General features: G+C 35.8%; 2 protein-coding genes across 4 annotated transcripts; both read left to right on the forward strand.

The window, feature by feature from the left end:
- Positions 1–6,136: 6,136 nt before the first annotated feature.
- Positions 6,137–10,289, forward strand: LOC142162331 (uncharacterized). The gene is made up of 9 exons (XM_075218675.1): positions 6,137–6,354; positions 6,662–6,753; positions 7,175–7,500; positions 7,766–7,894; positions 8,320–8,491; positions 8,604–8,699; positions 8,911–9,032; positions 9,812–10,066; positions 10,164–10,289. The coding sequence occupies exons 1-9, from the start codon at positions 6,137–6,139 to the stop codon at positions 10,287–10,289; spliced, it is 1,536 nt and encodes a 511-aa protein (XP_075074776.1).
- A 12,422-nt stretch (positions 10,290–22,711) lies between these two features.
- On the forward strand, positions 22,712–25,501 carry LOC107802198 (reticulon-like protein B23). Of its 3 annotated transcripts, none has more exons than XM_075249320.1 (3): positions 22,724–22,872; positions 23,319–23,385; positions 23,931–25,501. In XM_075249320.1, exon 3 carries the CDS (start codon positions 24,174–24,176, stop codon positions 24,705–24,707), a length of 534 nt encoding a protein of 177 aa, XP_075105421.1. In that variant the 5' UTR covers positions 22,724–22,872; positions 23,319–23,385; positions 23,931–24,173; the 3' UTR covers positions 24,708–25,501. The 3 variants fall into 3 exon arrangements, with proteins under 3 accessions (XP_016481141.1, XP_075105421.1, XP_016481142.1); XM_016625656.2 differs by having other exon boundaries at positions 23,319–23,374; XM_016625655.2 differs by lacking the exon at positions 23,319–23,385 and having other exon boundaries at positions 22,712–22,872.
- Positions 25,502–26,221: the final 720 nt, after the last annotated feature.

The raw sequence follows: 26,221 nt of genomic DNA on the forward strand, positions 1-26,221 counted from the left end.
TCATGACCCCATAGGTTTATTTTAGAAAGTTTATTCCAAAAGGAAAAAGAGAAAAAAGAGAAAAATAAAAAAAAGAAGGAAAAAAAGGAAAAAAAAAAGAAAAAGAAAAAGGGCAAAAGTAGTCTTGTGAACTACGTTTGACCTGATTTTTATCACTACAAGATACGTAGGCAGCCTTACGGTTCGGTCATACCAAATAAAATATTTCATAATCCCATAAAGTCGAAAGTGGGGCAGTCTTTCTTAGTAACTCCATCAAAAGAAAAAAAAAGAATCAAATTCCCTTATTTTAGAAATTGGGGCAAAATTTTTTAGAATGGACTCCAAAAGTTGTAAATAAATTAATCCCATTGTCTTAGTTATTTTGAGCCTTTATGATATCCTTTCTTTCTAACCCCGTACAAAAGCCACATTACGGCCTAAAAAGGCCTCTCAGATAATCTTTGAGGGTGCTGAGTTTAGACACGCCAAGAGTATATGCACTTTTTACCATGGTTAATGCCTTGTCATTTGCAGAATTAGAGGAAATAAGAAGAAAGGACAAAATGAGAGAGTCTTATTGGTGAAAATCTTCATAGGCACCATAAGGCAATGGTGAGTTGAGAGAAAGAACAAAATGAGAGAGGCTTTATGGTGAAAATCCTTCGGGCACTATAAGTCGAATAAGGATCGTGAATCAGATTGGATAATCTAAGCACTGAAACCCAGTTTCACGGTTTAGGGGTATAACAAGAGTTGAACATCAGACTTGCTTGATAGATTATGCCACTTAATCCAAAGGTGCATGTCATGGTCATTAGAGTTGGTATCCATATTTGATAAGTTTCTACGTTGTAGTTTTTTGTAAGGAATCATCTCTTTCCATTGTCCTTACTCCATTCCTTTTTGTCTTGTTTACTTCCTCTTCCTGAATCTATTCGGTCCAAACAAGTGAGAAATGACTTCAAAATTTGCCACCAACTTTCTAATTATACAAAGCGGAGTTTGGCTAGTACATCAAAGTGGTTTAAGTCAGGAAAGAATAGTATGCGCACTAAGTGGGTGGTAATTGACGTGCTTTGGGATTCCTGTGAAACACAAAGATTCGGTATATGTCAATACATGAGCACAACACAATAGATAAATGGTATTGGGTTTGAATGGATTAGAGGTATTTTCTGTGATAAGGGTGACAGAGAAAGTGGTCAATCAATAAACAAGCAAGGTCTTTTGAGTTGAAATCAAAGTTATCATGGGAAGTGAAGGAGCAATCACCCTCAAAGTCAAGGACACAAACCAACCACCATGTTTAAACTCACAAGTTTTCTTTGTTTGAAACAGGGACGAAAATTGTGTCCAAATCAAAGCTTGGAAGTTTGAATTTTTTTCAAGTGTCGTGCCCAAATTTTGTCAGTGCAAAGGCGGTTTGAGAAGGGGAAAGAAAAATTTGTTCGATCTGCAGGAACCCTTCATGAGGAAAAGCATGGTTAAGGGGCAAGGAACTTTGTTCGTTCTGTAGAGATCCTCCAAGAATAAAGCATGGCTCAGGTAAGTTCATTCTCGGTTTGTCAAAATCCTCATGGATAATGTGATTTATTTTAAAATCTTCAGGGCCCTCCTGGATAATGGGATTTAATTTTAAAAGTCCTCAGGACCCTCCTAGATAATGGGCTTTAGTTAAATTTTAAGACCTTCATAGTTAACAAGATTTAGCGTAAGTTCTACCTTTAGGAAACATAATTTAGCTTTAAAGTTTTCACTCTTAAGATGAGATTTAATTTAAAATTTTCAGGACCCTCCTGGATAATGGGATTTAGCTTACAAATGAGATACTTACAGATGCGCCCAGATACCAAACTGGGGCAGAAAAGTTTCTTTTGTTTTGTCTTTTTAGTTGTAATGTCAGGCGCGCACCTGGAGAACAAGGGAATACAGTTAAAGTTTTGGCAATCAGGCGCCCACCTGGAGAACAAGGAAATACAGTTCAAGTTTTGGTAAGCAGGCGCCCACCTAGAGAACAAGGGAATGCAGTTCAAGTTTTGACAATCAGGCGCCCACCTGGAGAACAAGGGAATACAGTTCAAGTTTTGACAATCAGGCGCCCACCTGGAGAACAAGGATATACAGTTCAAATTTTGGTAATCAGGCGCCCACCAGGAGAAATAGGGGAATATAGTTCATGTTTTGGCAATCAGGCGCCCACCTGAAGAACAAGGGAATACGGTTCAAGTTTTGGAAATCAGGCGCCCACCTCGAGAACAAGGGAATACGGTTCAAGTTTTGGCAATCAGGCGCCCACCTCGAGAACAAGGGAATACGGTTCAAGTTTGGGCAATCAGGCGCCCACCTGGAGAACAAGGGAATACAATTCAAGTTTTGGCAATCAGGCGCCCACCTGGAGAACAAGGGAATACAGCTCAAGTTTTGGCAATCAGGCGCTCACCTGGAGAACAAGGGAATACAGTTCATGTTTTGGCAATCAGGAGCCCACCTGGAGAACAAGGGAATACAGTTCAAGTTTTGGCAATCAGGCGTCTACCCGGAGAACAAGGGAATACAGTTCGAGTTTTTGCAATCAGGCACTCATTTGGAGAACAAGGGAATATAGTTCAAGTTTTGGTAATTAGGCTCCCATCCGGAGAACAAGGGAATACAGTTCAAGTTTTGGCAATCAGGCGCCCACCTGGAGAACACGGGAATACAGTTCAAGTTTTGGCAATCAGGCGCCCACCTAGAGAACAAGGGAATTCAGTTCAATGTTTTGGCAATCAGGCACCCACCTGGAGAACAAGGGAATATAGTTCATGTTTTGGCAATCAGACGCCCACTTGGAAAACAAGGAAATACAGTTCAAGTTTTGGCAATCAGGTGCCCGCCTAGAGAACAAGGGAATATAATTTCAAGTTTAAGCATCAAGGGCCCACCTGGAGAATAAGAGAATTCATTTCAAGTTTTGGTATCAGGCGCCTACCTGGAGAACAAGGAATTCATCTTAAAGTTGAAGCATCAGGTGCCCACCTGGAAAACAAAGGAATTCATTTCAAGTTCAAGCATCAGGCACCCACCTGGAGAACAAGGGAAGTCATTTCAGAATTCAATTCAAGTTAGAAGTAGCAGAAGCTCGCGGCAAGAATGTGAGTCAACAGTCCGAGATGATCAACAGAAGTTAGTCACAATCCAGAATATAAAAAAAAGAAAAAAAATGTGAATCCAAAATGCAGAAGTAGAAAAAGATGTGAATTGCTCAAGACATGGCTGAAATCACGAGCATTGCATGTCCGGTCTTAATCCAAAAAAGAATGAACTAGTACTTGTAGCTAGCAAGCGTCAAGGTTCAAATCTAAAGTCTGCATGAAGAACTATTCAAGAGTCAAGATCAAGCTTCAAAAGACTAATAGATAGGAATCTTGTAACTCCTAGTTGACAGACTTAGTTAGTCTTTTTCATTTTTTTTGATTTTGATGTAAGAGTAGGAACGCGGACCGGAACCTCGACGGAACTACGCCTTGACCGGCTCACCACCTTAGTATACTCCATCACTGTTCCTACTTCTGAACTACATGTGGCTTGATTCCTTTATAGCCAAGGATATGAGACAGCTCAGATATCAGGGCTCGGTCACATTCTCCTTTCTTTTAGCTTTTGGTCTCTCTAAATAAGGATCGGGTCAAAAAACCTGTTTAGTCGTTCTTTATCTGAAAATACTTCGTGTTTCCAGTCAAAGAGGGGCAGCTGTAGACATGTGATTTTTGACCCTCCCCAAGATTTTTTATATTTTAGCATGTAAATATTTAGTTTAGGCCTAATATCAATATTTCAATTAGTTTTGACTTTTTTACTTTATTTTATCAAAAAAATAAAAATTACAAAAATATTTCTTCTTTTTAGTTGCTTTTAATTTATATACCTTTCGTAAAACTAAAAAATACAAAAAGTAGTACCTTATTTTTATTTTAATATGATATTTAAAAGTACCAAAAAATAGGTTTGTTTTATCAATTAGTCTTATCTTAATAGTTATTTCACTTAATTAGGATTAATTGGTTAATGAGGTCATATTTTTAGTCTTGTTCAGGGAGAAAGAATAAAATTTGGGCTCAAACAACTCATTTTTAAGCCTAATTTTCGGACCTAGCTCATAATTTCTAGGCTCAAACCCTCTAACCTAAATATAACCCTAAAACCCTAAACCTATAAAGAAAAGGGCTAACGCTAGAGACCAAGAAAAGAGGAGGATCAGACGTTTTTCTGATGGGGAACCTAGACATAAACCCTTTCTTCTTCATGGAAAAACCCTAGAAAAGCTAAGATAAAAACAGCCGCATAAACCAAAAATAGACAACCAGCTCCCCAAAACTTCAGCTTTTTCTTCATAAAAGAACGCTAGGCTTCTTCTCCATGAAGGACTAACCTAAAAAACCTACAAGAAACAAGAGCAACAACCATTTTCCATGAAGCTAAAGCTTCTTCTTCTTCATTGACATGAATCTCAAGAGGCTCCACTCAATGCTATTTGGAGTAGAAGTAGCTCTCAAAAGGAAAGATTTCAGTTCCGCAACAGTACTTGGATTAGGACTCATCGGCTTCCTCGATTCACATTCTCAGTCCGACGTCAACGATGCTTTCATTCGTCCAATTCGCTGTGAAGCTTTGTCTAAGTTTGATTTCACTCGACTCTCTCTCATTACTGAATACGAACGTCATGCCTTTGAACAAGCAGACAGAGATCCAGGCTGCATATTTACCAAAGGAAAATATATTGATATTGAGAAGATTAAGCAGTCTAAGTACTTTCTTTCCCCCTTTTCAGCAACATGAAGGCATAACTATTGGCGAAGAGTGGAATCAATCAAAAAGGCATGAGAATGTGAGTAGCATGAGGCTCAGCCCAGTTGCTTCGAGTTTGGGTGTGGAGTTTTCCGGTGCTAATTCGTGTTTCGTCCGCGGTTCGTTATATCTCGAGTTCAAAGTAGTGAAACAATCAATTATCCGGCTATATTGAGGTTCAACTCTTTCATTCTCCATTCATTTTATGCAAGCTTGATATTAATTATTTGTTTGGTGATATGATCCCGTTGATTCTGTAGTTGTTCTCCGTAGTTTTGAATTTGCTCGCTCGGTTATCTGTGCGTGTTTACTTGAATTGGTTATGGCTGAACATGATTTTGTCACAGTATAGAAATTGGGTTGTCATTCTTCAACTGAATTACGTCAAATTAGATTAAAAAGGCTCGGGCGCTAAAGTTTATGAAATTGAGCTTTTTAATAAATTGTCATAGCTATGGGTACAGTTCCCATGACGTAGTTGTGGTGCTTTAATTTCTAAAATTCGGGGGTATATTTATGTGACCCGACCACAATTTTAATCCTGTTAATAAAATAAACACGTTGTAGATTGTGGGTACGGTTCCCGTGACATGATTCACAATGTGTATCAAATAAGTAGGTAATTGGAAAGCGTGGATTATTAAAAGCGGTTTTAAAAGGGGTAAAATGCACATAGGTTTCAAAAAATATTTTAAAATTAGATAAATAGGCCAATAGTAATAGTTGAGCGACCGTTCTAAAATCACAGAACTCGGAAATGCCTAACACCTTCTCCCGGGTTAACAGAATTCTTTACTCGGATTTCTGTGTTTCACAAACTATAAAACAGAGTCAATCTTTTCTCGATTCGGGATTTGAAATCGGTGACTTGGGACACCATAAATTATCCCAAGTGGAGGATTTGAATTTAAATAAAATAATCACATTTCCATTGTCACTTAAATTGAAAAAAACTCATTTATCTCCCTTTGGGGGGTAGAAAAAGAAGTGTGACAAAATGTACAATGCTTTTCCATTTGTTGGTTATGTCAGTTATCACTTTAGCTATGAGACGCACTTGCTTTCTTTCTCCTCTGCTCATCTTCAGTTCATTTCTCCATTTCTAATAGCTTCGAATCTAGATCTCATCATGCTATTAGAGCGAGCATCAATGATCTGCGCTTCACGACTTTAGTTCTAGATTCTTCTTTCTCAATTCTCAGCTGATCTACTCATCTATGCTATCTGATTGTTTCGATTCCCAAAAGCTAGGGTTTGTTAGATTTTGAGCAATCAGTATCTTCTGCAGCATTTGTTTGAGCTTGATTTCTTTGGTAAGAGAAGAAAAAAAATGGTGATTAACACTGAAGATAGTGGATTGATTCCAGCTGATGCAACTGTAGCCGCGATAATTGACCAACATCATCCTTTGTTCCTTCAACCCATCGATACTCCAGGTAGTTCTCTAATTTTAGTTAAGCTTACTGGACCTGAGAATTACACTTTGTGGATTATTACTATGCGTGTAAGTTTGCTAGGAAAGAGCAAGCTAGGGTTTGTAGATGGGAGGTATCCTAAGGAGAAGTTCCTCTTGTTTTACATGAGTTGTATGAAAAGTGTAATGCTATAGTATTGTTGTGGATTATGAATTATGTGAGTGCTGAGTTATTGAGTGGCATGATGTATGCCTCGAGTGCTCACAAAGTGTGGATGGATCTCAAGGAAACATTTGACAAAGTCAACGATTCCATAGTGTTGTTATTGCCTAAACAAATAGCTACCCTTACCCAAGGAATTTCATTTATCTCTGAATATTTTTCGAAATTGAAAGAGTTATGGGCAGAATTGATGCTTTTATGCCTTGCTGTGGGTGTAGCAGTGAAGAATCAAAGAAGTATGTTGAACATTTTGAGTACCAAAGGTTGCTTCAGTTTCTTATGGGCTTGAATGATAGATACTCTCAGTCCAGTAATCAAATTTTGAACATGTGACGAAGACCATCTATAAACAAAGCATACTTAATGATTATCTCTTAGGAGAGTAGAAGAGCAATGGCTCAATCCTCACAGGTTTCAGAGGTTCATTATGGTACAACCTTGTTCACAAGTAAGAGAGCTAATTCCTCTTGAACCTTAGCTCAACTCAATAGCAAAGGAAATATTGGTCACAGTCATACCTATCTAGGAGATGGAATGACTCACACTGGATAACAACATTGTTTAGTAACAAAGGTAATGCAGGATTTGGCTATAACTTCTCGGGTGGAAACAATTACTTATGACCCAAATACAGATCTAGATAGAATAATTTGCATTATGACTATTACAACTTTAAAGGCCACATTAGAGAAACGTGTTACAAACTAAATGGTTATCCACTTGATTTTAAGTCAAAGAAGAAAAGGTGGTTTTGTGGCTGCTAACTTTGCTCAAGATAATCCAGGGAACTATACCTCTAAAGCCCTTAGTAATAGTAATACTGGACAAGTTGGTTCCACTGTCAACTTTGCAGGAACCTCTCAGATGCAACAGGGTAATTAAAGTTTCCAAGCAGGCATCCCTCAATACTCAAGAGCAATACAGTCAAATTTTGCAGCTTCTAGGCAAGCGAACTAAATGCAGTGGATTAGCTATGGCAGCAAATATGCCATCATGTGGTAATATTATTGAAATTCTAACTAAATCGATTGTAGACTCAGGAGATTCAAGTCACATGGTAAATAGATATAATATGTTGACTAATGCTAAGGCAATCTCTAATGATATAAGGGGAAAAATACATCGGCCTGCTGGTAGTGTAGCTACAGATTAGGCACATGTGATCTGCTTATCTTCTTAAAGATCTAAAGGTGTATAATGTGATGCACATACCTGATTTCAAGTACAATCTTCTATTTGTGTCCAAGATAACCAAGGAAATGAAATGGGTTGTTATGTTCTTTCTTGATTACTTTATTTTTCATGAGCTCTTCTGTGGACAGGTGAGGGGGATTAGTAGAGAAAAAGATGGGTTGTATGTGTTCAACTCTATACCGGGAGGTTCAGTAACATCACAAGTTCAAAGTTCAGTTGTAGAAGTCAAGAATTCAATTCCAAGATCTATACCTGCTGTAAATACAATAAGAACTAATAAATCAATAAGTGTAGCCTTGTGGTATAGGAGGTTGGGGCATGTACCTCTAGAAACTATGAGAAAACTGGAAATTTTCAAACTATTAAATGTAATACTAAGGACAAGCATTGCACTGTATGTCCTTTAGCCAAACAAACAAGGTTACCATTTCCTATAAGTTCTACTGTGTCTAAGTTCTATTTTGATACTATTCATGGTGATGTTTGGGGTCCTTACATGGTCCCTATATATGATGGGAAGAGATATTTTTTGAATTTGATGGATGATCACTCTAGATATACATGGTTTTTGTTGTTACCTAATAAACCATAAGTAATAGTGGTTCTTAGATCCTTTTTCGTTCACTCAACTTTAACCAAGTACTTTAGATCAGATAATGGTTGTGATTTCGTTAACTCACAGATGACTGACTTATTGCAGTCTTTAGGCATTGTTCATCAAAGTTCATGTGTGTATACCCCTCAGCAGAATGGGGTTGCTGAAAAAAGACACAAGTATATCCTTGAGACATCTAGAGCTCTCAGGTTCCAAGTTGCAGTTCTACTAAGATTTTGGGAAGAGTGTGCTCACTGCTGTCTATATCATAAATAGACTTCCATCTATTTTACTTTAAGGTAAATCTCCTTTTGAGATCATGTTTGGGCATTCTCCTTCTTTGCAGCATATAAGAGTTTTTGGTTGTCTAGGGTATATGACTACAATTAAAAAGACAAACAAATTTACTCCTAGAGCAATTCCTGTGGTCTTTTGGGCTACTCTATCACACAGAAAGGCTATAAGATGTATGGAGTACCCACCAAGGAATTTCACATCAATAGAGATGTGGTTTTCAAAGAGGATATCTTTCCTTTTCAACATCTTAACTCCACAGGCTCAGCTCTATTTACTGTGCTAGAGACCACTACTCTTTTCTCCATTCCTCCTCCAAATAATCCTTGGTCACCTACTCTCCATTCTACTGAAACTTCTTTGCCATTGTACACTGTAATGTAGGTAACCTTCCTGCTCATGATCCCTCTAATGAGGTCCTTACTGAGCATGTCACAAGTAGTGATGCTCCTATCTTACCATATGTTTCTGTTTTATCTCCAGATGAAAGTAGAAAACTAGTCAAAGTAAGTAGGCCTCCTATTTGGCTTAAATACTATATCACTCTCGGAAAAGGGAGTGCACATTGTTGTTATCCTATTTATGACAGGATCAACTATGCTAATGTGTCCTCTTCCTTTGGCACTGCATTGGCAGCCTACTCAGCCATCCTAAATCATAAATAAAGCTATCAAGGATGCCAAGTTGATTGAGGCAATGAAGTGTGAGATTGCTGCTTTGGAAGACAATCACACATGGTCAATAGTTGACCTGCCTCCAGGGAAGACTCCTATTGGCTGCAAATGAGTGTTCAAAGTCGGGTATATTTCATCTGGAGAAGTGGAGAGGTACAAGGCAAGGATTATAGCCAAAAGCTATATATCCAACAGTAGGGGCTGGACTATACTAAGACCTTCTCTCATGTGGCCGAAATGGTCACAGTTAGGTCCACTTTAGCCATAGCGGCAGCAAAATATTGGCACATTTTTCAAATGGATGTGCATAATGCTTTTCTCCAAGGAGATTTATTTGGAGAGGCATACATGAAGGCTCCTCAAGTATTTGCTAGGGGGGAGGGAGGGGGTGGACATAATGTTTGCAAACTCCATAAGTCCTTGCATGAACTCAAGCAAGCACCTAGGCAATTGAATAAGAAACTTACAGATGCTCTACTACAAATTAGCTTCTCTCAAAGTCACTTTGATTATTCTCTTTTCTCAAAGAAAGTGAAGTTTGAGTTGGTAGTAGTATTGGTTATGTTGATGACCTGTTGGTCACATGAAGCTGTGAAGACTTGATTCTTCAGAGCATGAAGGATTTACAACTCAAGTTCAAGATCAAAGACTTAGGAGAACTAAAGTTCTTTCTTGGAATAGAGTTTGCTAGATCAGCTAAAGGGATTGTAATGAGCCAAAGGAAGTATGCATTAGAGCTAATTGCAGAAATGGGACTCAGTGGTGCAAAACCAACTAGCACCCCATTGGAGACAAATGTGAAGCTTACCTCTGCAGACTATGATGAGTTTGTTAATGGTAAGTCTTCCTCTGACACAGTAGACAAGGTACTTGTAGATGTTGGACAATATCAAAGGTTGATAGGGAGGCTAACCCCACTATGACTGGGTTGATATTGCTTATGTGGTACAAATTCTGAGTCAGTTCATACACAAACCTAAGCAGTCACACATGGAAGCTGCTTTGAGGGTTGCGAGGTATATCAAAGGTGCACCAGATCTGGGGCTTCTAATGCCATCTGAAAGCTCAGGAAAGCTAGAGGCATTCTGAAATTCAGATTGGGAAGGATATCTGCAGACCAGGAGATCAGTTACTTGCTATTTGGTAAAGTTTGGGAGTGTATCGTGAAAGTCAAAAAATAGTAGCAAGAAGCTCTGCTGAGGCAGAGTTCAAAAGTGTGTCCTCAGTAGTTGTAGAGTTAACTTGGCTTACAGGGTTGTTCAAGGAGGTAGGAGTGAAGGTTGATCTGCCAGTTATCCTTAATTATGATAGCAAGGGTGCAATTTAAATTGCAGTCAATCCTATCTTCCATGAAAGAACTAAACATATTGATATTAACTGTCATTTTGTTCGAGAAAAAATAGTACAAAGTTTGGTCAAAACACAGTATGTACCTACTAAAGAGCAACATGCTGATCTCTTAACTAAAAGTTTGGAAAGAGTGCAGCACGAGTACTTGATGTCCAAGTGGAGGTTGAAGGATAAATTTTAACCATAAGCTTGAGGAGGGGTGTTGAATTGTTAGAAATATTGACAAATGCACACAGCTAGATAAGTTAAGTTAGCTGGGTAGTTAGAGGTTAGTTACTTAGGCTGTTAATATAAAATGTATAATGCTTTTCCATTTGTTGGTTATGTCAGTTATCACTGTGGCTATGAGAAGTAGTTGCTTTCTTTCTCCTCTGCTCATCTTCAGTTCATTTCTCCATTTCTAATAGCTTTAAATCTAGATCTAATTAGTTAGATAATGAACTTTTTAAAAACAAATCAAACATGGATAGGATTCATATTATCCACTTAAAATTAGATAATTAAAATAACCAATGAGTTTAACTTTTATATTTGCAAAGACTAAAATTGGGGGTTTCCCAAGAGTGATTCTCCAAAAAGTGATCATATTCATGAAGTCATATATCCATATTATCCGTCAGTTAACCCATTTTCTATCCATATTAAATATAGACCGGATCAGTTAACTTATTCATCTTTTCTATTACCCATTTTGACCTGACCATATTTGACCGACTCGTTTGTTTGCCATCCCTATATGTAATACAACCTGAGCAGGCACGACATAATAATATCATGCTATAAATGGAAGAATCCTCGCACTGAAGACATGTGACCTGCCGAAGGCATCATTTGACCAAAACCAAACGAAAAAGAGAGAAAAATATAATTCAAAAGATGACAAAGGAAAGCAGATCGACATGTGATGGGAAGTTGGGGCATGGATTGATTTGAATTACCCTTTAGATCAGCCAATAAAGCCAATCAACCATTTAATTAATACCGAACAAAAATGAAGAAAAAGATTGTGAAAGATTTCTAATAAAGCTAAGCATACGTATATATACATTGTGTCATACGCTTTTAAGCATTTGATAATTGTTTACTTTAAAGTTAGGTGATTAGAAGTAAATGGAAATGGGAATATGTGCCAAAGGAAGGTGGCATAAATAATGATGGCACCCAAAGGAGAAGTTATGGTGTCAAGAATTAGACTCAATATGGCAAACCAACGTGGAAGCAAAGAAAAGTAAAAAAACACTGACAATAATTTTGAATTTGTATTGTTAGAAGAGTAGGGTGGTGGGTAGCAGTACTAAGGGATGACTTTGGTAGCCCATTCTTAATAATGCAATTGGTTGAGGTGCAAAGAGATCTATGGGAATGGTAAGAAGAAGATCATACCACAGGATATTTATATAAATAGTAGACCGAATTCATTGTTTACTTTTTTTAATCGACATATATAAATTTATATACGGTCAAAATCATATGCCTCTGATTTATAGGCTCGAGTGCGAGGTCGAGTTCGAGCCCGATGGACCAGACTCGAGCACGGAGACTGAATGCAACGCCCGGAGATAGGAGTACGAGGAATACTGAAGCCGAGTATGCTTGACCACGAAATAGTATCATTATGGATTTGTAACAGAATGAGCTAGATTCCTGCCACGTCCCCAAGATCATGGCGCAAATCCTGGAATAGGATTGTACGATTCCGTACTAGGCGGTTAGACTTTTGTATCAAAAATATTCCTTACTTAAATAGAAATATACCTTATTTAGGGTCCCCTATTATATAAAGGGGACCCCAATCATTTTGTAACATCATCTAATCATTGACAAAAGAATATACTATCCTGCTTTTTTCTCTTACTATATTCATCAGCATTGTCCTTTACATTTATTGTTCTTATTATATTGCTCTTAGTTCATCTCGAGGTCACTAAGCTCGAGGTCATCACTGCTGAGTAACGTTGGTTTGATTCACTTATGTCCTTCATCTATGCTTCATATTTCTTGATTATTAATTGATATTGAACTAAATTACATATCTTTAAAATCACAAATCAAATTTAATTGTTACTCGTAAATACAAAGAAAACAAAATTATATACTTAAGATTGACGGTCGTTTAGGTTAATTCTTCAAAATCATATGTGTTGGTTTAGTTTGTTTGAATTTTTGAAGACGGAGTTTGAATCGACACAACCGCCACCCATATCTTTCTAATCTCATCCCATATATTTGTTGTCTTCCCATGCCTACGAAAATAGAATTTTCCCCGTGTGAATTCAAAACAAATAAATAAAATAAATATTCAAAGAAGTAAAGGGAATTCATCATCTAATATATACACTGAGCTCCCCCTGTCCAAGCCCACAAAAGAAAAAAGAACAAAATAAGTATAGAGTATATTATATTATTTCTTTCACTATAGGGGGAAAAGAAGATGTCTCGTTTGATGATATTCTGTGAGCAATTAAAGATGTAAATAAGGTTCGAAAATCCACATTAATTTTCTTTTGACTGAAATTCCTCTACTCTAAGCGTAAGAGAGAAACAAGGAGATTGTTTTTTAGATTTGATCTCCCGCACTCCCTATGTGTGGTCAAAGGTCTTGCAACCTCCTTTGAATGAAAAATAATTAGGGCTCGTATGGTACGGGGATAATGAATAACTAATATCGTAATTAAATTTAAGAAGAGTTTATTCTATATTTGGTTGGTAGAAAATTATGGTATAATTAATTTAGGGATTAATTATTTTGAAATTATAATATTTTTTTACCTCATAAAAAGATGAAAAACTAATTCTGAAATAATTAATCATGTGATAACTCATTTCCTTCACGACCACCCCTTAGTGCACTTATTAGTAAACCCCAAGAGAGCTTCCCTTTATGTGTCGGTGCCAAGTGCAATTCTCTAGTATAGGCCATTGGGGGTGTCGAAATCAGACTGAAAAATCATATTAAACATAGGGAGTAAAAGAGAGCTGACAAGAAGGTTAACAAGACTGTTAATATTTCATCCGTTTTAATTTAAAAAAGAGAGAATACTTTCGAACTTGTGGTGTAAAATGAGACACATATATTTTGTGTGGCTATAAATTATTGCATAAAGGTAAATTATTTCCAAATAAGGAAAGAGATCATTCTTTTTGGCATGAACCAAAAAAGAAATAGGTTCACATAAATTGAAACGGAGTAATAAAGTTTGAGGGGAAATTCTATAAGGCTTGTACCAAAAGCTAGGAATATGAGAAGGAAAGAAGAGAAATAAGATCATTAACGAGTGTTGATAGGAGATAATGAGATCAAGAAGAGATAAAGAGGTTATTTTGGTCAATTGTTCAACTCGAACCACAATAAGTAAGTGTGATTCAAGATATTCAAATATGTGTTATTGTTGTTATAAGGTAAATAATTCCATTGAAAATATGAGGACTAGAAAAGTTTGTAGTTCAGATAGTATTCTTATAGCAATTTGGAATTGTCCTACAGATAGAGGCGAAGTCAGAATTTGAAATTACTGGGTTCGAAAGTTCTTTTAAGTTATTGGGTTCTAAATTAAGAAATTGTACATGTTCAATGAATTTCTTAAAACAAATATAGACGTTGGACCAAATTACTGGGTTCAACGGAATGCATAACATGTATTGCGGCTCCGCCCTTGTTTAGAGAGTTGGAGTAGAATAACTTACCAAACTATTCAGTGTTATACTGAAAAATGTTAGGATACTCGACAAGTGGAGAAAAAGTACCCTAATTCCACTTTATATGAACAAAAGTGACCTTCAAAGTTATGTGACTATCGTTACATTAAACTTATGAGTCATGCGCTAAAATTGGTACAAAGAATAACAGAGCATAGACTTAAATACACTTAATATTGAAGAAAAATCAATTTGAATATATGCGCGGTACATCTAACATGGAGGCTATAAATCTGCCCGATAAAGCCGTTGAGTGATTCATCACGTTGCAATCTCATTCGAGCTATTGATAACGTCAAAATTGTCAAGTGAAACCATTCTTGGAGTGTGGATCAAAACACATTATGATTTGGTATTTATTTTTTAAATCTCTTCGTGTTAAATTATTATGGAGAAATGTATATATTTTTAGCTGCTTCTAAAAATAATAGTCAATAATATATATATAAATATTTTTTTATATATGTGTATTATGCAAAAAAAATATACATATTTTATACACATTTTAGCTAGCGAATGCAATTACTTTCGGTCGACTGATGATTGTGATATTTTGCCCTTACTACACGATCAAAAGTGACTAGTTTGTTTTCATCTTTAACCTTTTTCCAAGTCATGGATTCAAGATCATCAAACAAAGTTTAGTGTAAATTGGCCTAATTGATAACGACAGAGGCATAGCGATATATAGAGGTTCCAAACAAGCCAACGGGGTCCTCAACATGACCACCATAAAAAGAAGAAAAGAATCAAAGGAAAGAATTCGAAAAAAGTGAAAAGAGGAAATTAAACTCATTGAAGGAAGATATATATGCTCTTTCATTGATTCCAATTTTTTACAGCTTACACTAAAAACAACACCACTGTCTGGACACAAAGAGAGAAAGAGAGAGGAGTTGGTTTTCCTATAATGTGTTCAAGTACCATTATTTTTCTTGTTCTTTCCTCTTTTAAAAAGAAAAATAAGTTAAGCATTAATTACAAAAATGTGAAGAATAACCCAAATAATCTTCCACTCAGTTGCTTAAACAAAAAATTATCGACAAATATATAATATGTATATGATCATTAATGTATAATATATCTATGTACACAGGTGAAAAAGCATACCCAAGATTTGAAGTTTAATCCTAAATTTTAGTCCTTCCAAAACCACATTCGCGATCTGAAAGAGAGGCCTCCTCCGGGAATAAAGGGAACTAACTGCGCGGGTCGCCCGCATAACTTTAGATTCCCGGGAGAGTAGAATAGAAGAGTCCGTCGACTCTTTTTAGTTTTAGAAGATTTAAATAAATTTAATGGATTTCTTTAAACAAATAAAATGATTTGGACCAAAATTAGTGGATTCGGCTAAACCGCAATCGCAAGGCTAGCTCCACCTCTGCTTGGGCGACCAGCTATTTATGTAAAGATCTTTTAAATTTCTAGCTAGTTTGATTGAGAGTTGATTTGACTCAGGAAAATGAAAACTGCAAGAACTCATCCTTTAATTTTACAGAAAAACAAAACTTCTTTTAATTAAAAAGGAAAAAGAAAAAGTAAAAGCTCCTTGTTGTTTCCAACACTATAGTAGTAAGGAAGTCAGTAGACAGTGAGAGCATTATTTTGTACGTGAAGTTTATGGATGCTCTGCGTGAACGTTATTAATGCTTCTCGTTTCCCATAGGAGGAAACGATAATAGATAAAATATTAAAATCTCACACACACACACACATAAAGAGAAAAAACAAAATTAAAAATTTGAGAAATATCTTCTGATTCCAAACAGGAAAAACAAGAAAGAGCATTACTTTCAAGGGATGAGCGAATCATTCAGTCACTCTCATGCAGACCTAAAACAGTAGTAATCCAGCCTGGGAAAACTTACAACTTTTATAGTTTTCGATAGTGTAGTACTATATCTAGAAAAGCATATCCCTGCCTTTTTCTTTTGTTCTTTTTATTGGTTTTGAGACCATTGAGCCGAAGACAACCACTATAATTTAAGAGAAAATTTTACAAGAACCATGTTAATTATATATATATGAGCAGTAATATTTCTTTTCATATTACTAAACTTTAATTTCTGACTTTCATCTTGATTTTTAACTGTCTTAGAAATATATATTCATGTGGTCCTTTATTCTCTTGAACCCACGTAGTAATTATTTCCATCGTAGTTTATATTTTTCCAGACGAGTCTAAAGGAAAAATGAAAGTGCTGATTTGACGGTGCAAACGAAATGAAGTTAATTTATGTAAAGCAAAAAGTACTGTGCTGACTTGCGTAAAAGGGGAAAAAAGAATTCATAGTGGTAAAAGGGGAAAAATGGTGCCATGATTGCGAGTAAATTGTTTCTCATATCAATGACCACGTTTACAAGATCAAACATTTTCAAATTAATAAGTTGGGTAATTAGGCCAGGTAAAATATTTATTTGTACCCGTTGTTTACGTAGAAGCATATTAACTTAACACTTGGTTTATATAGCCAGGGAAATAAGGCCAGTGCCTCTTGAGTCGTTATAGGAAATACTAGTATGTATTATGCTCAGGGGCGTACAAAGGAAACAGACAAATCGTACCAACTCGATAATCCGAGTCAAATCGAGAAAAAAAATCCGATTATGGTTTGGTTTGATTTGGTTTGGTGTTGGAAAAAAGAATCCGACCATAATTGGTTTGGTTTGGTTTTAACTAAAGAAAGTCAAACCGAAACCAAACCAACCCAACATTACATATATAGAAATTTTAGATACATTTAATATATAAATATACTTATTGTGATGTAATTTATAAATATTCTTAAAAAATTTCATAATTTTATCTTTTAAGGTATTATTTCAAGTTTGAACTTAGAATTTTTGAATGCTCCAATAAGTTTTATAGCCATTAATATTAATAAATTAAATAATGCTAACAAAAGTTCAAACAAAATCAAATCAATACTAATGCTAACAAAAGAAATTCAATTCAATATTACGAACGAGAATTTATTGAATATTTAGTTTTTGTTTTGCAATAATTTAGATAAAAATGCATAACCTATTTTTATTTTTCTTTAGCTAGCGTTTAGTCAGGTAATTAATACTCCCTTCTTAGTCTATTTATTTTAGCATGACTTAGTACTTTTAGATTATATTTATTTTTATTATGGCTTTTTAATTAGCAATATTTATATTACATAATTTTATTGTCTTTATTGTTGAATTTTAGGATAATAATGTCATGACACATCTCATATTTTGTATTATTTTCTTGGAAAATACTTTATATACTTGTATCTTACTAGGATTAAAGAAATATTTTGAGCATCCATTATATGTTTTGTTCTACGAAGATTTTACCGGGAAAAAAAAAACCGAAAACCCGAGAAAACTCGAGAAAAACCGAGATTGAAAACCCAAGTTTTATTGGTTTGGTTTGATCTTTAGATTTAATAACCCGACACAATTGGTTTGGTTTGGTAATTGTAAAATCTGAACCAACCCGACTTATATATACCCCTAATTATGCTATGCCTATTCTTGTCAAAAATGGATAATGGTAAGCCATAATGACTTTCGTCATTAGAGTTAAACAACATGCTTCCTATATGGATAGACAATGAAAAAAAAACATAGAGAATGGCAAAATTAGTCCCTAATGTGTTTGGGATTTTGTTCAAATTATTTCCTTTTTAAGTTCAAAGTTAGTTCCTTTTTAGTCCTTGATATTTTACGAAAATTGAGCACTTTTGATCTTTATTTTATTAACCTATGACAATAAATTTTTTTACGAAATTGGTTTGTGAGAAGCATGTGAATTATTTAAATGGAAAAAAATTACATGAACAGGTTTCGCCCGATTTTTTTTTCAAATTTGTACCTTAAGAAAAATCCCTAACTAAAAGATTCAACGGTAATTGGAGATTAAAAAGAGATATAAATGTTGATTATTCACTTTCATACAATTGATACACGATTGAAGTGAATGATATATGGCTTGAATAAGAATTTTCTCAATGCACGAATTGGAGGAAATAAATTCGAAGAAGTTTGCCCCGTTGGATTTCTTCAATTTAAACGGCCACACGCTTCTTATAGTCCAATTACGTCAAAGTGTGGTTTAATAATACTACTCTTATGGTACGCGTTTTGCGCGTGTACCCAATATTAATGAGTATTTAATTTTTTTAAATTATATAAATATTATTAAACGTATATGAGTTATAAGCTAAAAAAAATTTAAAAAAGAAAAGAAACATAAGTTCTTAAAATGATGGATGATAATCCCTAATGGTTAATTCGGTAACAAAAGCTATTGCTTTTGGAATATAGATTTAGTTATTTGTTTCAACATTATTAGAGGAAGTTGTTTACTTTTATTGATTCAAAATGTTAATATTAACTCATCCAATGTTTTAAATGTTATTTTGACTGTCAAATTCTTTCTCTCTTTTATATTCACAATTTTTTTTGTTACTGGTTGAAATTATCGAGCGTAGTATTTAAATATTATACAAAAAAATTGATGAATAAAAATTGACGTTTTAATAGAAAAGTAGTTAAAAAAGAAAAGAAAAGAAAAGAAAAGTAGTTCAAATATTATATGAAAATATATTGTAGTCCAAATATATAATGTAAAGGTAATACGAAAGGAATTACACTAATATTAAATTGTTCAAATATAAGAAAATGATTTGTATAAAATAATTAAAATCTCAATTTGATTTTAGATTCCTAGATATTGATACTTTTCAATAGGTCAAATTATTTTATTTCACAAAATATCTTATTTTAACTATACTAAATTATAAATATTAGTCCAATTAACCGTAAAAAGTTACGGAACTCTAATAAGAATCAACTTGGAAAAATAACTATTTTATTAGAGGAATAGATGTTATTCTAGACAAATTATGTAAGGACTTCTAGAAACCATCTCATATATAGTAATTAGAATACATAATACATACGTGATATTCTTTCTATTTTACCATTGTGGATTAAAATATTAATCGAATTTGGTCCATCGCTAGCTAATTTACATAAATTCGATGTGGATGTTTTTTTAGTTGAAGTTAAAGTTTATTATAAGCAGTGTCTAAATATTGTAGTATATAATTTATATATAAGTTAAATCTTAGTTGATTGTAAAGTTTTAAATATTAGGACCGTTTACTTAATTCAAATAAGGAAAGCTATATCACTTCTGATGGGTCAATCACTTTTTTTTAATTGAATTCTGTGTCTCCGGGGCCTTGAAAACTTCATTTAAAGTCACCTCGATTTGTGTACGCAGTCCGGGTACTTAGCCGGAAAGCTTAAATATGAATTTTTGTGAAAAATAATAAGTTTTGATTGTAAAATGAATAAATTTGACTTCGGTCAATATTTTGGGTAGACGGACCCAGATCCGTGATTCCGGGACCGTAGGAAAATATGGGACTTGGGCGTATGCCCAGAATCGAATTTCGAGGTCCCGAGCCCGAGAAATAAATTTTTAAAGGAAATTGTTTTCTGAAATTTTTTAAGGAAATTTGAAATGAAGTCTCATTAGAAAGCGATGGTATCGGGCCGTATTTTGGTTCTGGCGCCCGGTACAGGTTTTATATATGGTTTAAGTCATTTCTATAAAGTTTGGTTGAAAACAAACGTCATTTGACGTTATTCGGACCTAAATTGCTAAATTTGATACTTGATGAAGTTTGAGAAAAAGTTCTTGATTTTGAGGTTTGATTCATTGTTATTAAGGTTATTTTGGTGATTTGATCGCACAGATAAGTTTGTATGATATTGTTGAGTTAGTACGTGTGTTCGGTGAGGAGCCCCGAGGGCTCGAGTGTGTTTCGAATGTGTTTCGGCAAGTTTTGAACTTAGGGAAAAGTTGTAGATTCAGAGAAGTTGCAGGTCTCTGAAGCTATGTCTTGCGGTCCGCGGTGGAAACTTCGCGGCCGCGGTGGGGACTTTGCGGCCGTGGTGGGATTCGTGCGGTCCACAGTGAGCAAGGCCAAGCCTTCGCGGCCGTGCTCGATTTCATGCGGGTCCGCGGTGGAGCTCCGATGTCGCAGTTTTTTTATGTGGTCCACGGAGAGGGTGTGAGAGGAGTATATTTAAACGGACTTTTCAGTTAGTTTTCACTTTTCAAAACCCTAAAACATAAGAGGCGATTTTTCAAACAACCTTTCTTCTCCAAATCAATTATAAGTCGTTTTTAACTAGTTTTCTTCAATCATTAACATCTTTTAACATGATTTCAACTTCAAATCAATGATTTTCATGGGGGAAATTGGGTGTTTTGGGTAGAACCTAGTTTTTTTAAAAATTAGGGATTTGGACCTTGATTTGAGGTCCGATTTCAAAATAAATTATATATTTGAGTTCGTAGGTAAATGGGTAATCGGGTTTTGGTACGAATTTTGGGTTTGGACCAAGCGGGCCCAGGGTCGATTTTTGACTTTTGGGAAAATCTTTATAAAACCTATTTTCATGCATTAGAATTTATTCATTTAGCATTTATTGATATCGTTAAGTAAATTGTGGATAGATACAAGCGATTTAGTGGTGGAAACAAAAGGTAAAAGCAGTAGTTGAGGCTTGAACTGTGTTTGTTGCATCGAGGTAAGTGTTTGGTCTAACCTTAGCTTGAGGGATTAGGAATTGTGTACTATTTGCTATTTGCTTCTTGTCGAGTACGACGTATAGGTATGGTGACAAGTATCTATATGTTGGTGTCGAGCATGACCGTGAGTCTTATATTGTGATTTTTATGATTTCGTTGTATTATTCATGCCTTGGTGAAGATTTCTAATTGTTGCATGAAGTTTGTGGAAAGAATTGTGACTATGAACATTGAGGAGCGTTGGCTCAAGTTGTATAAGCGAAATTGTGAAAGTATAAGTAACAATTGAACTTTTAGAGCATTGGCTCGAGTTGTGAAAGTATAAGTGATAATCGAACCTCTAGAGCATTGGGTCGAGTTGTGAAGTGAATTGTGAAGTAAAATTGAGAAAGAGAAGAGATCATATGTTGACACCCTTGCCGGGCTATTGTTGATTTATTTGTTGTTCCCTTGTCGGGATCTAATTGTTTAATTGATGTTCCCTTGCCGGGATTTAATTATTTAACTGTTGTTCCCTTGCCGGGATCTCTATTACTATTTTTTTTATTCCTTTGCCCCCTTTGCTTGTGATTGTTGTTTAGGTGAGGAAGAGTGTTAAAGCACGAAGGGTGATGCTGTGCATTGTTTGTTATTGTAAGGAAAGAGTGTAAAGCACGAAGGGTGATGCCGTGCCGCACGACGTACCATTCCGTGCCGATTCTATTGATTATATGTTGAGGAAAGAGAGTAAAAGCACGAAGGGTGATGTCGTGCACATTTTGATTATATGATTGTTTTGGTGAGAACGAGAGTAAAAGCACGAAAGATGATGTCGTGCACATTTTTGTTATATAACTGCCTTGGTGAGACTGAGAGTAAAAACACGAAGGGTGATGCCGTGCAATTGTTGATTTCTCCTTCTTTGTTGATATTCTAGTTATGCCATTTCTTTCCTTACTTGATGCCTTTCTATTCGGAACTATTATCTTCTCCACAACATATTTCCCCCTCCCACATTGACTGGTTATTTCTGTATTTCTTTTCCGCTGTATATATATATATGAACTGCACATGTTTATTTGGTAGTCTGGTCCTAGCCTTGTCACTACTTCGCCTAGGTTAGGCTAGACACTTACCAACACATGGGGTCGGTTGTGCTGATACTGCACTCTGTACTATGTGCAGATCCCGATACTAGAGCTTACGGACCTTAGCTTGAGTTGCTGCCAGAGACCCAAGGTAGACCTGCAGACATCCGCAGACCCTAGCGTCTCCCTCTACCTCTATTTCCTGCTTCATTTCCTTTTGTTCAGAAACAGTGTGTTGTATTTCTTCGTACCTTGTATGTAGAAATTCTTAGACAGTCTGTGACACTGTGACACCAGATTTTGGGTTATTGAGGTTTTAAAAATTGTAATAGACGTAGCCTTAAGTTATATAATTGTTGACTTCCGCTTTATTTCTTAAAATTCCGCTTTTATTATATGGTCGCCTTGTGTTTGTTAAACAAAAGCAATATGAAAGTATAGTAGGTAAATAAGGTTTGACTTGCCTAGCTTCCATTAGTAGGCGCCATCACGACTCCCGAAGATAGGAAATTCGGGTCGTGACAACTTCGTATAACAAAATATTTAATAATCAAAATTTTAGTAGATCTAAATCCTAAGTATTAGGAAAATAATTTGAATTACGATTTTGTCCAATATAAAATCTATTTTTAAAGGTAAAAAGACGAACGACATTTCGCTAAGGATATTCGTGCTTTTAATATAAGTATATATATATATATATATATATATATAGATGAGACCACTTAAATAATTATTTTTAGTAAACTTATAGGACTAAAACTGCTTAGGTTTGTATATAAAGGACCATTTTAGAGCAAGCCAAAACTTAAGGGAGTGTTTGTTCATTTCTGATGAAAAGCACAAAGTTATCAGATTCGCAAATCGACTTCCGCAATCCCTACCCCCGTCAACAATTCCCTGTTCGACTGCCGTTGCGATTTCTATTCTCCGGCCGGCGAACTTCTTTGCTACTGCGACTGATCTGCCGCCATTAGTAAGTATATTTCCTTGGCAGTATTCCTTTTTTTTTAATTGCAAAATCATCTTTCGGGAGGTTCTAAATATAACTCTCTGTTAGGGTAGAGCCCTGAATTCTGGTAAACTGTCACTCTCGAGTAATTGGATCATCAAACTTCAGATTTTTTTTTTGCAAAACCCGAACTTTTTGTTATCTGGCGGTTTTTCAATTTGTAAGGATTCAAAAATATAAGATTCTATTCCGAGAAAGTTTGAACTTTATTTCATGTGTGAACCCCCATTTACTTTTAAGTTAAGAAAGAGAGGATGATATATGCATTTCTATGTTGTAAAGTTTAGTACAATAACAATTGGCAAAAATCCAAAAAAAAAAAGAAAAGCATGAGTCAAACCGCATCAATTTATTTTCTAGTCATTGTACTATAAGTTCTTGCTTATTGTTGCAATTGTTTGCTGCTTTAGTTTCACTGTTCCTTGAGCCGAGGGTCTACCGGAAACAGTCTATCTATCTTTGTAAGGTAAGGGTAAGGTATGCATACACACTAACCTCCCCAGACCCCACTTGTGAGATTACTGTGGGTTTGTTATTGTTGTTATACTATAAGTTCTAAAGTTGTGGCAACTATTTTGTTCTTGAAATTGCATCATTGCGTGCTAATTTTGGAGTGGCTGAAAATCGAATGTTTCAACGTTCAATCATATATATAGGGGCACATTTTTTCCTATTACCTGATTAATGCTTCTTGTTTGATTTTTTTCTCTACCTTGTTTGCATTGTGGTTTCTTTAACCGTTGTGAACACAAGAAATTTGAACCCAAATTTGTTTCTTTCCCACAACGTTTAGCTATGTTGCGTGGACTCTCCAAAACAGCTGCCGCACCTCGTGTCGGATCCTCCAAAAATACACTATTTTTGGAGGATCCGACACACACCCATCGATATTTTCGGAGAGTTCGAGCAACATAGACGTTTGGCCATATAAATTGGAAGTTTCCAAATCTAATGAAGCATAGAAATTTGAATGCACTTGTGATTACAGCCCACTGATTTAGAATTTTGAATACATCTTACAGCCGACGGATTTTGAAGCATCAGAAAAGAAGTGTCCAGGATTGACCATTCTAACAAATCGTCCATATTGTCTATATGGGTGGCCAACTCTAATAAACGCTCGGGGAAGCCGTCAAGCAAGATTTTTTTTAGAGTAAACATTCCTTTCGCTTTAGGAAAACTTGTTGGTCACGGATTAATTCGTTCTGTGCCCCAGCAGCCTCAACTCAAAGTCACAGGTTAATCTCTCTGGTTGAGGCGCGTCAATGGAATTGAATGCTGACGAGACTACAGCAAGGACAATAAACCCCAGGAAGGCGGATGTTGGGGGTAAACCCTTCATACTCATCATTTGTGGCAGCCTCGTTTACTACCACTGCGCCTGTCGGAATTCAAGTCTTGTCTCTCTTGTCTCAGACGTCTTCATTGTACTCCTCTGTTCCCTCGCCATTCTTGGCCTTCTCTTTCGCCAGATGAACATCTCGGTTCCTGTGGATCCGCTTGAGTGGCAGATCTCTCAGGACGCTGCCAACAGTGTCTTTGCTTGCCTCGCTAATACTATAGGTGCTGCTGAGTCTGTTCTCCGGGTTGCTGCTACAGGACATGACAAACGCTTGTTCTTTAAGGTTGTGGTTACTCTTTATGTGTTATCAGCTCTGGGAAGGATAGCGTCGGGTGTTACTATTGCCTATGCTGGACTCTGCTTTCTTTGTCTTTATATGCTTGCTGAGAACTTGCAATTGATTAGCTCGAGGAATCCGAGGAGAAGGGACTGCACGAACACAGTTCAGGATGACTAAATTTAATTTGATCTGTCAAAAAGGAAGGAGGTGATGCTTTGTTCGCAATTCCTTGCGTTCAATTTTGCCAGGTCTGTCGCGTGTTTTGGCCAAATTAATGTGAATATTCTCTTTCGACACGGATGTCTTATGATTTCCTCGTCTCTGTAATGTATTCCCAGTCCGGTGATGACTATTTCCCCAGTTAAGAAGGATACATGATATAAGTTGTTAGCTCGTTGCTAATTATGTTAGCCAGTTTGCCAACACTTGTGATGTGAATTTTGAAGGCTAAGTACTATATTATGATATCTACAAGATTTGGATTTGCAATCTTTGTGGACATTTTGGATTTCAATTGCCAATAAGGCAAACCACAAGAATGAAACTAAGTATATATGGAGGACTTTTGCATATTTGATGCTTTACAAATAGAGCAGTGGAATCATTCCACATTAGATTTGAGTTTAATAGGTATAGATCACTGGGAGCCTTGGTGTAACTGGTGAAATTGTTGCTATGTAACTAGGAGGGCAGGGGTTCGAGCCGTGGAAATAGTGTCTTGCAAAAATGTAGGGTAAGGTTGCATACAGTAAACCCTTATAGTTTGGCCCTTCCCCGGACTTCGCGCATAGCGGGAGCTTAATGCACCAGGTTGCCCTTTTAGGTATAGATCACTCATTTCCAAACGTGCTCTTCATGTTCGAATCTTGATTCCAATAACATTGGTCCATACTCCTGGATTTGTAGCATAATTGTTGTAGGTGTCAAATTTGGCTAGAACAATTCTATTGGAATTGTTTGTTTGAATGACACATTCTCATCAATTATGTCAAATCTATCTAGTTGAATCAATCTTTTTGTTTAGAGTCAAATATTTCCCTCTGAAAAGTACCAATCACTAATAAACTTTGGTGCGCAACGGCAAAATTATACTTCTAGTGAGAATAGAATAAATAACCACAAAATGATGAAGAATAAGAATGAAGAAGGAAAAAAGAAGAAGCCAAACACGTGATTTTCAAAAGCTGGCAGTTACCCTAATAAGTTAACAAACTGACCCATTCTTTATCATGAAAAACATGACAAGATACGAAAGGGACCATATAATATATACTCCTATACCTATAGTGTCATTGCATTAAGTATATATCGTGCATTTGTCAAAAAGAAGAGAGGAGCCTTCCAAAGCAAATTCAAATTATGATATATTTATTCTCTCTTTGGCACCATTGAAAAAGATGAACAACTTCTCTATTCTCTCCTACTTATGCTAAGCTTTGTTCTCATCCAAGTCAACATAGTGCCAATACACACAGAAATATTCACTCATTAATTCCATAGAAATTAATGGCCAGCCTATCTACTTGATTCTCCCCACTCTTATAACTTGATGGTCCCCATGATTGAACAAAGAATTTCAAGAAAAAGATTATATTTATACATGTAGGTATTGTGATATTCCAGGCGAATTCTATCTCGATAAAATATGGGAGAAATGTTGGGTATATAAGGAAGCAAACCTTAGATCTGGT

Source organism: Nicotiana tabacum, chromosome 1 (genome assembly GCF_000715075.1).
Source record: "Nicotiana tabacum cultivar K326 chromosome 1, ASM71507v2, whole genome shotgun sequence".
Taxonomy (NCBI): domain Eukaryota; kingdom Viridiplantae; phylum Streptophyta; class Magnoliopsida; order Solanales; family Solanaceae; genus Nicotiana; species Nicotiana tabacum.

Bases quoted from the DNA above. Each gene is read 5' to 3' on its own strand.
- LOC107802198 (XM_016625655.2), top strand. From the start codon at position 24,174: ATGGAATTGAATGCTGACGAGACTACAGCAAGGACAATAAACCCCAGG.
- LOC142162331 (XM_075218675.1), top strand. From the start codon at position 6,137: ATGGTGATTAACACTGAAGATAGTGGATTGATTCCAGCTGATGCAACT. The intron at 6,355-6,661 runs GTATCCTAAGGA...CTGTGGGTGTAG, and splicing joins CTAGGGTTTGTAGATGGGAG to CAGTGAAGAATCAAAGAAGT. The intron at 9,033-9,811 runs GTAAGTAGGCCT...TTGATTCTTCAG, and splicing joins AAAGTAGAAAACTAGTCAAA to AGCATGAAGGATTTACAACT.